Source organism: Canis aureus, chromosome 26 (assembly GCF_053574225.1).
Source record: "Canis aureus isolate CA01 chromosome 26, VMU_Caureus_v.1.0, whole genome shotgun sequence".
NCBI classification, from domain to species: Eukaryota; Metazoa; Chordata; class Mammalia; order Carnivora; family Canidae; genus Canis; species Canis aureus.
This window is the reverse complement of record NC_135636.1, coordinates 48647444-48660726: the sequence shown is the minus strand read 5'-3', so window position 1 is coordinate 48660726 and position 13283 is coordinate 48647444. Positions and strand designations below refer to the sequence as shown.

Here is a 13283-nt window from a genome sequence, read left to right as displayed (position 1 = left end):
CCACCTACCGGCCCATACCCTACCTGAGGCAGTGAGGGGGGGTGGGGAGGCAGAGAGGCAGAGGGATAACTGCAGGGCTGTCAGCAAGCCACCTCTCCTAATGAGTGTGAGATAGAAAGTGGAGAACGTACGTGAGGCTCTTGACCCAGTCGACGCCGATCCTGGGCAGCCTGCTCAGTGGACACAGGAGGTTTACCTATACTTGATCTTTGTCTCAGAGCCTGATGTGAAACCTGACCCCTACGGCTGACATGGTATCATGGTAGTCTCATCCTGCTTCTCTGTTCTGGTGGCTGACCCCGCAGTAGGGACCTGTTGTCATAGGTGAGCATCTGGCGTACAGTCCCATTCACACACAGGGTTATGGATTCTGCAACTTCTTATCCAAAGAGCTTAACCTTTGGCTTTAAACTTTTAAGGTGACTTTTGTAAAAGACAGTGAAATTATGACTGTAAACTCCATGAGGGAAGACAGCATGTCTGCTTAGTGTATACCATTTTATCTCTGGAGCTGCCTGGTGCCTGGCACTGCAGGTAAGCAAGAATTGGTGAATATAAGGACTTTTTAAGTATGATGTGATGTTAAACTAAATGCCAGACCAGACATCCACACATATGAAGCTTTCCTACTCTTTGTGAGAAAAATCTCTGCCACTGGGGTGAAAGCCAGATAACTTCCAACAAAATGTTAAGTTTGAGAGAGAGAGAATGACAAAACTAAAGACTGTAAAGCAAGAAAGCACTACAGAATAGGAAACGTTATTAGATGGAGAAGACTCTGGACTGACTTCCATGGGCTGAGGGTTGGTAGGAGCATGCAGAGAACATAATGGATATGGTATTAGCTTTCCTTTCCCTTCCCTTCCTTCACTCCATTCATTAATTCATTTGTATTTACATACAGTGGACACACAATGTTATCTTAGTTTCAGGTGTACAACACGGTGATTGGGCAAGTCTCTATGTTATGCTGTTTCTTTGTCAGTATGGCTATCAATCTGTCCCCATCCATCACAATTACAATACTACCAACCACATTCCTTGTGCTGCACCTTCCACCCTTGTGACTTATTCATTCTATACCTGGGAGCCTGTACCCCCACCTTCCCCTTCACGCATTTTGCCCAACTCCCTACCCCATTCCCTCTGGCAACCACCAGTTTGTTCTCTGTAGTTATCGGTCTATTTCTTTTTCATTTGTTTTTTGATTCCACATATGAGTGAAACCCCCATACGGTATTTATCTTTCTCTGACTTCTTTCATTTAGCATTGTACCCTCTAGCTCCATCACGTTGTTGCCAATGGCAACACCTCATTTTTTTTTAAGGCTGAGAAATATTCCATTATACATATGTACACACACACACACACACACACACACACACACACGCCACACCTTTATCCATTCATCTTTTGATGGACACTGGGCTGCTTCCATATTCTTAGCTATTGTAAATAATGCTGCAATAAACAAAGGTGCATCTATCGTTTTTGAATTAATGTTTTCATTTTCTTTGGGTAAATACCTAGCAGTGTGAATTATGGGACCATATGGTAGTTCTATTTTTAATTTTTCGAGGAACTCCCATACTATTTTCCTTGGTAGCCGTACCAATATACATTCTGACCACAGTGCAGGAGGGTTCCTTTTTCTCTGCATCCTTGCTAACACTGGTTTCTTGTCTTTGTTTTGTTTTTTAAGTAGGCTCCACACCCAATGTGGGGCTTGAACTCATGATCCTGAGGTCAAGAGTCAGATGCCTAACTGACTGAGCCATCCAGGCGCCCCTCTTGTCTTTTTGATACTTGCATTCTGACAGGTGTGAGGTGATATCTCTTCGTGGTTTTGATTTGTGTTTCCCTAGTGTTCGGTGATGTCAAGCATCTTTCCATATGTCTCATCTGTATGTCTTCTATGGAAAAATGTCTATTCAGTTCCTCTGCTCATTTAAAAATCAGATTATTTGTTGTTGCTGCTTTTTGGGTACTGAGTTGTAGAAGTTCTTTACATATTTTGGGTATTAACCCCTTACCGGATATATAGTTTTTAGCTTTCTTTTTTGATATATTATAATGGCAACATACTTTACAAGGTTGTTGGGTTTTTGGTTTTCTTCAGCATTTAAATTTGTAAGGTAAAATTCATGTAGAGAAATGCAAAGATCTTAAGTTAGATAAAAGGTCTTAAGTTTTGATAAAATGACTAATGTGTATGTATACATCCATGTAAACACCATCCTACCAATATATAAAATATTCCAATCAGTACAGGTACCTTAATTCCCCTCTTATCATGCCCCTTTATTCTTGATAATCACTTGTTTTTGTCTTTTTAAAAAGATTTTATTTATTTATTCATGAGAGATAGAGAGAGAGAGAGAGAGGCAGAGACACAGGCAGAGAGAGAAGCAGGCTCCATGCAGGGAGCCTGACGCAGGATTCGATCCCGGGTCTCCAGGATCACGCCCCGGGCTGAAGGCGGCGCTAAACTGCTGAGCCACCTGGGCTGCCGCTGATAATCACTTGTCTTCAAATCTACCTTGTTGATACTTGTTGACACTGATGTAACCGCAGTAATTTCCATTTGCTTATGATTTCCATAGGATATACTTTTCTATCCCCTTATTTTCAAGCTATGTTTTAATAGTGAAGGTAATCCTTTTATATTAGGAAGTACATTAAATGTAAAGGAACTGAACATTCTGCTTAAAAGGCAGAGGTTGTCAGACTGGATCAAACACCAAGCTCAACTATGTGCTGGTTGGTTACAAGGCCCACCATTTTCGCTGTTTTATGTTATTATTTTATTATTTTTAAAGATTTTATTTATTTATTTATTCATGAGATACACAGAGAGAGAGAGAGAGAGAGAGAGAGGCAGAGACACAGGCAGAGAGAGAGAAGCAGGCTCCATGCAGCGACCCCGATATGGGACTCGATCCCGGGACTCCAGGATCACACCCTGCGTGGAAGGCAGGTGCTAGACCACTGAGTCACCCAGGCGCCCCTGTTTTATATTTGTTCCATTAAAAAAAAAAAGAAAAAAGAAAAAAGAAAATCCTGTTTTTCCTTTCCTCCGTCTTTTGCATCAACTGAGTATTTTTTAGCATTCAATTTTAATATAATAATTTGCTCACTAGCTTTTAAGCTATCCCTTCTTGTATTTTTAAGTGGTTCCTCTTGTAACTACAATATACATTTTTTTCTCATAGCCCCACTTAAGAGTTTAAAGTGCACCACCTCACATAAAATATGACAACGTTGCAAGAGTCTAATTTTTCCCCACTGTCTTCTGTGCTGGTGTCAAGTATTTAAAATCTACATACACTGTAAGCCAATGTTAGCATTTTTACATTAACTGCCAGTAAATAAGAAGAAAAAGAGCTAGATTTTCCTATTTACCACCTCTAGCAGTTCTTATCCTTCCTATGGATAGCAGTGACTGCCCAGTGTGCTTCCCTTTGGCCTGAAAAACTTTTTGGGGCTGCTGCTGCATCCTCTTAGCTTTTGTTCTTCTAAAAAGGTCATTCCTTGGTCTTTATATATGAAAGCTAATTTTGGTAGATTAACATCTTTCTGTTTTCAGCACTTTCAAGAGACTTGCGGTCCTAGGCTTCCAGACTGCGCCATGTCTGTGAGGAGCTGGGGACCACGTGCACTGCTGTTCCCTGTGCACAGTATGTCCATTATCTCTCTGCTGCTCTCAAGGTTTTCCTCTTTTGCTTTGGTTTCCAGTGATCTGTGTGGCTTTCTTTGTACTTACACGTTTGCTAGAACTTCTTGGATTTGTGAGTTGATGTGTTTCACCAAATTTGGGAAGTTTTCTTGAACCATTCTTTTATTCTCTTTCCCTTCTCTCTTCACAATTCCAGGCCTCTAGTTACACATGTCAAGTTGTTGGGATCTGTCCCCATTTCCCACTCTCTCTGTTCTGGCTGGCTAATTTGTTTTGCCAGCCATCCAAGGGACTTTTCATCAGTACTGCAGTTGTCAGCTTTAGTGTTTCCAACCGTTCAATCATTAGTTTCCATTCTGTGTGAGGTTCCCCACCTACAGTTAAGTTGGTAAGACTACTTTTTCCTTGAAGTCCGAGTGTATTTAAATGATCTGGCTTCTATGATCTTCTCTGAGGAGTGTGAAAACCTTGGATAATCACCCTGAGATGGGTTTTACACGTGGTAAGGAGTGGGCCTGCTTGGCTCCACTTGTCATTCTGGGCCATGATCTCTGCCTGTCAGGCCTGGCCCTTCTGGGGTGTCATGGGAAGTCCAAACAGTTTAGCCACCTGCTCCAGTGAGGCAGGACTGGACTGAAGCTCCAAACTCTGCTTGTCCTGGAATGAGCAGCAGCTGACTCTCTGCTCCATGTTGTCGCTGCTCTAGCTGTTGTTCTTCTGCTGTGTACTTGCAACAGGCAGTCAGGCAGAGGCCTAAAGGGAATTTATAAGTAGATTTTGGAGCTTTCTTCCTTGTTGGATCCATCTTTTCTGGGATTTGCTCTCTTTCCCCCTCAGCTACTGTAGCATCATCAAACTTTGTCCTCAAATACCACAAGCTAAAAACCAGGGCTTTCTGCCTGAGTGCTAGCTACACTGTGTGGCCTGGACTAGAGAGTGCCTTTGGGGAAAAATCTATAAAAACGTTGAGTCTCACCCACTGTAATTCCCTTTGCAGTCCCTGACTGTATTTGGCAGTGCCTTCGGAGAGTTGTTTTTTAATGTTTTTGTCCAGGACTTGCATGTAATTGTTACCTCTGGGAGGGTTAGTCCCTTACAAGCCACTCTGCTATTATTGACACTGAAACTCTTTCTATGACCTTTTGGTGTAAAGAAAGAAAGTGGCTGCTTAAAAGAGAGACTCAAAGGATATCAGGACACCTCTGTTCCAAATCTGTCTCTAGATCAAGGTTGGCAAAAACTTTTCTGGGAAGGGCCACGCAGTAAATATTTTAGGCTTTATGGGTTATATCATCTCTCTCTCAACTATTCAACTCTACTACTGAAGAGTGAAAGTTGCTCCAGACAATGTGTAAATAACTGTGGCTCTGTTCCAATAAAACTTTATTTATAAAAACAGGCAGCAGGCTGCATTTGGCTGACAGACCAGAGCGTCAACCCCAGCTCCAGATGATACTCTATCCCAGGTTTTCCTGATTTTTAACATGAGAACAATTTCTTACAAGACAACTGAGTTCGTGCCTTCCTGGTGCCCTGACCTCTGCAAACGGTCATCAGGAGAAACTATGTGAAGATTCATATACCTATACCTAAGGACTGGATGCAGTATCTATTAGATTTTAGTTAAGAAGCTTTCTTGTCATGTATTTGAAATGTTCTTGTTCCATTTATGGTATATTTATGGTATCTGCGGTGCTCATTTGTCCATGGTGCTGGGTCCATCTCCATGCTACTGCAGGAGTCCCTGTTAGTGAAGGATGATTGGTGAATGGATTTGTTTAGGATAGCAGACAGGGACAAAAAGATCTGACAAAGGCACTTTCTTGAGAAAATAAATTGAAATTATGAGAACCAGTTTCATTTCAGGTGTCTTGGTAGTACAGTCAGTTACGCACCTGCCTTCAGTTCAGGTCATGATCTCAGAGTCCTGGGACCAAGCCACTCACTGGGCTTCTCCCTCTCCTTCTCCTCTCCCCCTGCTTCTCCCCCTACTTGTGCTCGCTATCTCTCTCTCTGTCAAATAAGTAAGTAAATAAATAAAATCTTAAAAAAAAAAGTTTCATTTCCTCTGATGTTAGGAAAAAAAAAATTAGGTTTATTATTGCAACCAGGAGCTAGTTTCCTGAATGAACACTGAATCGAAGTTGATTGAGGACCTGACTGTGATTCTTCTGATGAAACTATACGCTAGCACAATACGATGTCTATCTTTCATTTCATGCTTGACTCTCCTATCGGATCACAGAAAAGGAATTTTTACAAAACTATTTGAGGACTCCATCGGTTTTTCCTAGGCAGCTCAACTCTTTGGTCCACAAATTGTTATCTTCTGAAACACTTATATCATCATCCTGATCAGTATTTTCCCCTTCATTTAACAAGATCCCTTACCATCAGTGGCTTTGCATGACATTTGTTAAGTTCTCCAAAATCACTTTCATTGACTTAATGGAATCAATTTGCAAATCAATTGCAACTGGACCATCAGAAAGACAATCCACCTGCCAAAACCATAGACAGCAGAGGATGGAGGGTCAAATGGGGAGGATGTTTGAACGGTCAGTTCATCAGAAAGGATTCTCACTTTATGACGCCTTTTGGTTCTATGATGAATCTCACTACCGTAGGGAACTTAACAATACATGTGCAAATACCAGAAATTATCATTTGAGGCATGCAATACTCACATGGTAATAGTAGAGGATCTGTCCTTCCTTATCTGTGCAAAAGTAGGGCTGGCAATCAATTGACCAAAGTCCACTGACATCAATACTGTGTGCCAGGGGCTGAGAGCACAGACATGGATACAGTCCCTGCCTGCCTGCAAAGAGCTCACAGTCTAACAGCAGACAGACAAGTAAGGAAACAGGAGACAATCTCTTGGATGGGGGCAATCAAAGACTGTGTAGGATACAAAGAAATGCTCTGAAGAGTTCATTCACTGACTGGCCTGATCAGCATCTGAGCATCAGTGCTTTGTCAGGCCCTGTGCTGGGCAACAGGAATACAGCAGTCAACAAGACACTGGTTCCAGTTCTTGTCAATCAAGTGCAGGAGACAGATCATCTAATTACAACTTGTAATGAGGATCCTGAGGAAAATGAATAGGAGGCAGTGATGGAGAATGCACTGGAGCCCTGCTTCAGGCAGGGGGATTAGGGAAAATGCTGAGGGTGTATCACTGAACCTGAGACTCAAAGGTTGGGAAGGAGCCAGCTGGCCATGCTCTGAGCAGGGGGAAGAGAGGGAGTTCCAGGAGAAGAAACAATGTACATGAACACTCAGAGTCAAGGACCTTGGAGAGGCAAGGACCTTGGGGCATTGGAGGAACTGAATGGAAGCCAGTGGGCTGGAACTCAGTGGGTGAGAGGGAGGATGAGCCAGGATGGCAAACAGAGGCGAGAAGGCAGAGCAGGCCGTGCAGGGCTTTGCAGGCCACAGTTCAGACCTTGGCTACTACAGGAGCAGTGGGAAGGCATTGAAGGGTATTAGGCAGGAAGACAGTGGCATTGGATTTTTGTCTTCAGACGATCCCTCCAGGTCCTGTGAGGAGAAGTGAAGCAGGGTGGCAGGCTGGGAAGAGGGAAGCTGGGGACTAATGAAAAGGCTACAGGGACCCTCTGTGGGTCACAGGTGGCTGAAAGCAGAGTGCTGGCAGTGGAGGTGGAGGGAGGTGAACGTATCTGATGTAATTTAGAAGATACAGCTGGGGGGCACACTGATAGAACAAATGTGAGGGGAAGAGAAGGGAGGAATTACAGGTCATCTCCAGACTCAGATTTGAGCAAAGGGGCAAATGGCAAAGCAGTGGCTTCTCTGAACATAGTAGGGATGGTTAGGAAAGGCCGCCCTAAGGTGACATTAGAGGTGAATTTTGAAGGCTACACATGAGTTTTCTATGTTCAAGTTGGAGGGAGGGCATTCCGACTAGAGGGAACAACAGTACACAGGCATCAAGGTGAGGCCGTATGGCATGCTGGAGAACTCTAAGCAGTTTGGTCCAAAAAGATAAAGTGGTGGAAAGCAAAAACAGTCTGGCAGAGTCAGGTCATAAAGGCTTTGCCCAGGGCAAACTGGCAGTCAGAACAAGCTCACAGATGTGTCCTGCATGAGGCTCAGCATTTCAAAGAATGTGGGGTCAGCTATCAGATGTGCTGCCTCTCTCAAAGCTGTGCTTGGCCAGGTTGGATGCAGACTCCTGCCCTGCGACAGCTGGCTGGATTGGGTGCTCAGCAGCACCCTGAAGGTCTCCAATGCATGGGGTTGCACTAGGTGGTCCTCCCGACTCCTGCCTGCCTGCTGTTCCCTATGCTAGCCCCTGGCTAAGTGACTGTGCTTCAGGTAGGGATGAGGGAGATCTGCATCTCAGAGCAACTATCCCTGGTGCAGAATCAATTAGGAGTGGGGAAAGAAGAGGCAGGCAGACCAGCTAATTACAAAACTTAAAAGAATTCTGCTATTATAGTAGCAGTAAGGGAGAGGTGTGAAGCCTTGTATTATTCTTTTTTTATGTTCTAGAGAAAAAGAGATGCTCTACATCACTGTGTATACTAGGACAGGCTCTGATTCAAAGTATAATGGAGTCTGTATTATAGCATGATTCTTTATGATGAGGGTTTTGCTGTATCATCAAATATATGGGAGGGGGTAATTGAAAGTTGGGATTCAGTGAAAGGTACATATATTACTGGTATGAAGAGCCACAGGCGTTCTCAGCTAATAGGACAGACGCCAAGGCTGTATCTATAGATATATTCACAGAGACTATGAGAAGCAACACTTGTGAAGGATGGAAGAGTGATGGTTAGCAAAAGGTCTAGCTGTCCTAAATACTCCATCCTAGATGCACAACACAAACAAATGTGTTTGTTTGGAGGAATGGGGAATGGGAGATTAAACAGACATATCTCAGATGAGTAATTGGAGCAGGGCATGACATCCGGTGTTAAAACAAAACAAAACAAAACAAAACACACACACACCCAGAAGAAATCAAACAGAGCAAACTTAAGACGTTAAATCTGTACAAATGTATGGTGTCTACGTCTAGGACAACAGTAATGGCTTGTTTTGTCTTCCTCCATTTGTCTGTGATGACTCTTGTCAGATTTTATACCATACACAGTATCTATGCTGTCTTAGATAAGACCGTGATGACAGACTATTTCTCCTGATTACTTCTGGTATACTTTTAAGAGCTTACGATAGCACTGTGCATCCATCAGATGTTCTGTTTTGATAGTACTGTTTGAAAACAAAATTAAACAGCCGTTGAATAATGGGGTGGCTGCCAGACACACCTCGACAGGGAAATCAGACGTCGGGCTGAGAGGGAAAATGAGGCGGCAGGAAGCGTCTGTTTCCTTCCCTACCTCCTCACCCCTTGTCTGATGCAGGTGGGCCTCACCAAATCCCACTCTGCACTAGGATGCCATGGCCCAGGCCCCACCTCTGGTTCGGGCTCTTCCTTAAGCAGATAACCATCTCAGACAATTTTATCATCAGGCATTTATTAAGTACCTATTGCTCGGCTCTGTGTTAGCTCATCCATTTCACTTAAATCTCAAACTTCATATGCTGTAAAGTTCCCTCTTTAGCTTTTAAAAGGCAGCTATAAATGAGATGTGCTTAACTCTCCCTTTCTACCACTAATTCTTTTATATCTTTGCTAGAGGATGGAGCCCCAAAGTACACACAATGCTCTGAGCGGGATTTTATCAGGCCTGTTAGTCAGCATTTACTTTAAGACACTAAAAAGTATAAAAGTGCCCTCAGTGCTCATTATCACTTTCTCCATCAGTGGACTTTGTGGCTCTAATTGAAAAGAAAAAGGCTGGCCTATGCAAATGGAAATAAATGTGTCTCTGGTGCACGGAAGAGAAGTAAGTAACGTGAGATGACAGGGACATTGACAGTCGGGTGGGAGCTTTAATGTGGGCCTCGGAAAAACACACAGTAAATTAAAGGGCGACTTACTCGTTCTTGTCCAGCTGTATCCCAGATTAGGAATTTATGTAGCTCATTTTGGTACTGGACAGTCTTGGTCATAAAAGATGCCCTATAAAGAGAGACCTAAATGATCAGAACACAGTTATTTAAAGCACGATGCCAGCCCCAGTTGGAAATATCACTTAGACTTAATGCTCGAACTCCCGCTCCACCCTATCTCCTAATTGTGGTCTTCTCTCTGGAGTATTTATGGGATGCTCAGATACTGGCTGCATACTCTGGGTCAAAATAAAACATCTGCCCAGAAGAGGTCTCTGGTGTGTGATGCCCTAAGTTCCTTTTCAAAAGAACCAAGAAATAATTTGGTAATCCAGACATCAGCTTCCCTTGTAAAATACACAGAAGCGGTTATTTAAAAAGATGGTATCATGGGAAAATTTTCTAAAAAACCTGTGTGTCCAGGAAATGAGGGCACTAGTAAAACATACTGGGCCACTGGGGTTTGTTCTCCCCCGTTCCCAAAACACATGGACATATAAGTAGCAGAATAAGAGGTAGTGTAACACTAGAGTTAATAAAATTAAGATGCCAGACAAGAAGCAGGAAGATGGCTGGAGCAACGATGCCCTCAGTAACCAGCGTCTCAGGAACAGAACAGCTCTCAGCTGACCTGACATGCCACATCAGCCCTCCCTGCCTGACTGTGCCCCCGACAGGGAGAGGAAGGATGGTGTGCAGGTCATCACTCTGAGGGACCGCTCTGCCCAGAGGCCTCTGAAGGTTCCTATCATTTGGGGTTCTTTTACTTTCTGGAGAATGTGTGAGGAGCCATGGTGGGTCAGAGCATGTGCCTGGAATGAAGGGGCTCCTGGACACAGGTTCCAAGTCCTGGGGGACTGGGATCCAAAGCTATCTTCCGCCCCTACTTAGGCACAAAGCTCCCTCCTGGGAAGTCCTCCATCCCCCAGGCTCCTCTATGCATCTCCCAGACTCCGTCCCCCAGGCTCCTCTATGCCGCTCAGGAACCCAGAGATGACTATGCTTTCTTTTGTGCCGGATAACCAGCCTTATGGCGCCAAGGGCCGAATTGTACTCTTGGAATCATACCCTAATCATCTTCATCGGGACATGAACTCAATGGCTAGGCATTTTCAGATATGCTGGATGTCGGAAGTATTTTTTGAGATTCAACTACTTGTGCAAGTTCTTCAAGAAAGTACAGGCTAAAATCCACAGAACGACTTGCTGAAAAAAAATCACTGAGCTTAGATTAAGTATCAGTATCCTTAAAACTCTGATACAATGAATTCCCAACAATATTTATATCAATTTGTGGTTTAGCAAGCAGCCTCCAAAATAGTGGCTGTGATGAGCAAGGGACAATGGGCTGGGATGCAAGATCACATTTATTGGATAGGTACTATTTACTGGATATTTATTTAGTGGAAATTTACCCCTTGGTATCCTTACTAAAGTGCTTTATGCATAGAAGGTGCTCGATAAATGGTTATTGTATCAAGAACTTCTGGCGACCCACCAGGATTAAATCAGGATGTGCAACATGATTTCTCACTTAAGAAAGATCTAAGCATTCAAAAAGCCTTGTTTATTGTGAGGATTAAATGATATGATGTATACGGAAGTGCTTTGTAAATTGTAAAGCACTAAACCTATACAAGGTATTATTATTAGTATTTAAAGGCAGCTCCAGGAAATGTTTTAGTTTACACTTTGCAATTAGTCCTAAAAGCTTACAATTCAACTCTCCATCAATTATGGCTGTGGTGTTACATTTAAGAGTGACAACAGGCGTCCAATAGAGGCCTATTAACAGAGCCAATGCATCCAACACATCCATTTTGGCTGCTCAAAGAGCAAAAGAAGAAATATGCTTCAAGCAGACAAAAAGCTGAGAAAGGTATATGCAACAATTAAAAGGAAATGTTTCATTCCAGGATCAGAATTCACTGAAGTTCAAGCTACCTGCCAACCATTTCTCCTTTAATGAACACACAGATTCATTACACTGACAGGAGAAAGACATACAAAATGGCAGGTGTAATGCAATATAAGTATCTTAAAGATTAAAGCCAACCTCCTGTCTGACCTGAGACCATCCCTCCGGCTCTTTGCCATCATCACTCCCAATGTGCTTCCTTCTTGTCTACACTGAGCTCTGATGAGCCCAAAGCTCTTTACTTGGGTCTTCTTGGGTCCACATCTGTTGGCTTCTTGTCCTTTACCCCAGGATCACTTGCCCACACTGCCGGTTCCATAAGAATCTTGTCTGTCCTTCTGTCTTGACCACCCAGAAAGGCTCCATGCAGCCTCTGCACCTGCTTCTCCTCTACTGGTGGGGTGGCTGCCTTGCTGGAGGAAAGCCATGAAGCTGTGTGGACCAGTGTGAAGACTGTCCTTTGTAAGCTGGGCCACCTTTTAGGCCTCTTGTTCCACACAACAATCACTCCTAATTTTTCCTATGACTTCTTTCCAGCCCCCCACCACTTCCTACTGCCCTTGTTTTTGGGGCAGCCGCTTGGTTCAACCTTCTCAGAGACAAAAAGGGACAAAAGCCCTCAGGCCCCCAACACATTCCCCAGTCAACCCTCCCAACTTGAGGATAAACACACTGCCCTTCACACTGGCTGTGATTTCCACTCCTCCAACTTCAGTGGAGTCCGAGAGGTCTTTTCCATCATGCTGCATGATTGTGATCCAGCACACCCTGTCTGGGCCACCACAATCATCATGGTCTTCTGCTCCCAGTCTCAAATCCTTCCAACTGTTCCTCCTCCTGCCTTTACACTGACTGTTCCTTTTCCTTGAATGCTTTCCCGCTGGCTTACCCATGGCTAAATGCTCCTCATTCTTTCAGTTTTAGTTCAATTGCCAGTAATCACAGGGAGCAGTGCACCCAAACCAGGCGGCTTCCCACTTCAACTCCACTCTGCAAACTGCACACCATCCTGTTTTGTCTTCAGGACACCTACTATCATTATCTGTACACAATGTCTGGTTGGCTTATTTGTGTTTTTCATTTACCTGTCTAACCCATGGAAAATGTAAGCACCATGAAGGCAAGCACCTTGTTGTACTTCTTCCTCTGTCACTGGGGTATCTTCCTTATCTCCCTTCTCTGTGCGCCTCTAGATCTCTGACAGAACATTTTACCATGTTCCCATAGACTACTTTGCTTTCCCTTACTTCAACAGTGCCAGGGCATCTTGGTCAAGCACTTCCCGAAGCACAGAGTGAGAAGTGCTTCTGAAGTGCAGGTGACCCTGGCTCTTCAACTGCAGCCAGGTGAGTGGCCTCTTGGACATGAGGGATGTGGTTCAACAAGCATGGGAAATGCTTCCTGCCCACTCCTGCCCAGCCACCAGCTCTTAGTCTCTCTGTTAGCCAAAGGGCAAGAGGCAATACTGGGCAGCTGCAGCCAAGAGTTTCTCTGTCCCTCCATCACTCGGACCTCTGGAATTCTGTTAGAGAAGCAGCTGTGGCACTTCGTGGGCTCTCATGGCTGCTGGCTCATGTGCTCAGTCTGTACCCCAGCTCAGGTGGCCACAGGGAGATGACTGCAACCTGCCTCACCCCCCCTTCCCTCCCCCGAGGACCACAAACACCTCTTTATTGCAACAAGCATCTCTGTTGATTTTT

At 44.0% G+C, this 13283-nt stretch overlaps 1 protein-coding gene across 2 annotated transcripts in view; it reads right to left on the bottom strand.

Moving 5' to 3' along the window:
• RAB22A (RAB22A, member RAS oncogene family) overlaps window positions 1–13283 on the bottom strand; it is a 56129-nt gene that overhangs the window by 12216 nt on the left and 30630 nt on the right. For both annotated transcript variants that reach the window (XM_077873729.1, XM_077873730.1), the window contains exon 3: window positions 9654–9735. In XM_077873729.1, the coding sequence (XP_077729855.1) occupies window positions 9654–9735 (82 nt within the window). The remainder of the gene's footprint in view (window positions 1–9653; window positions 9736–13283) is intronic.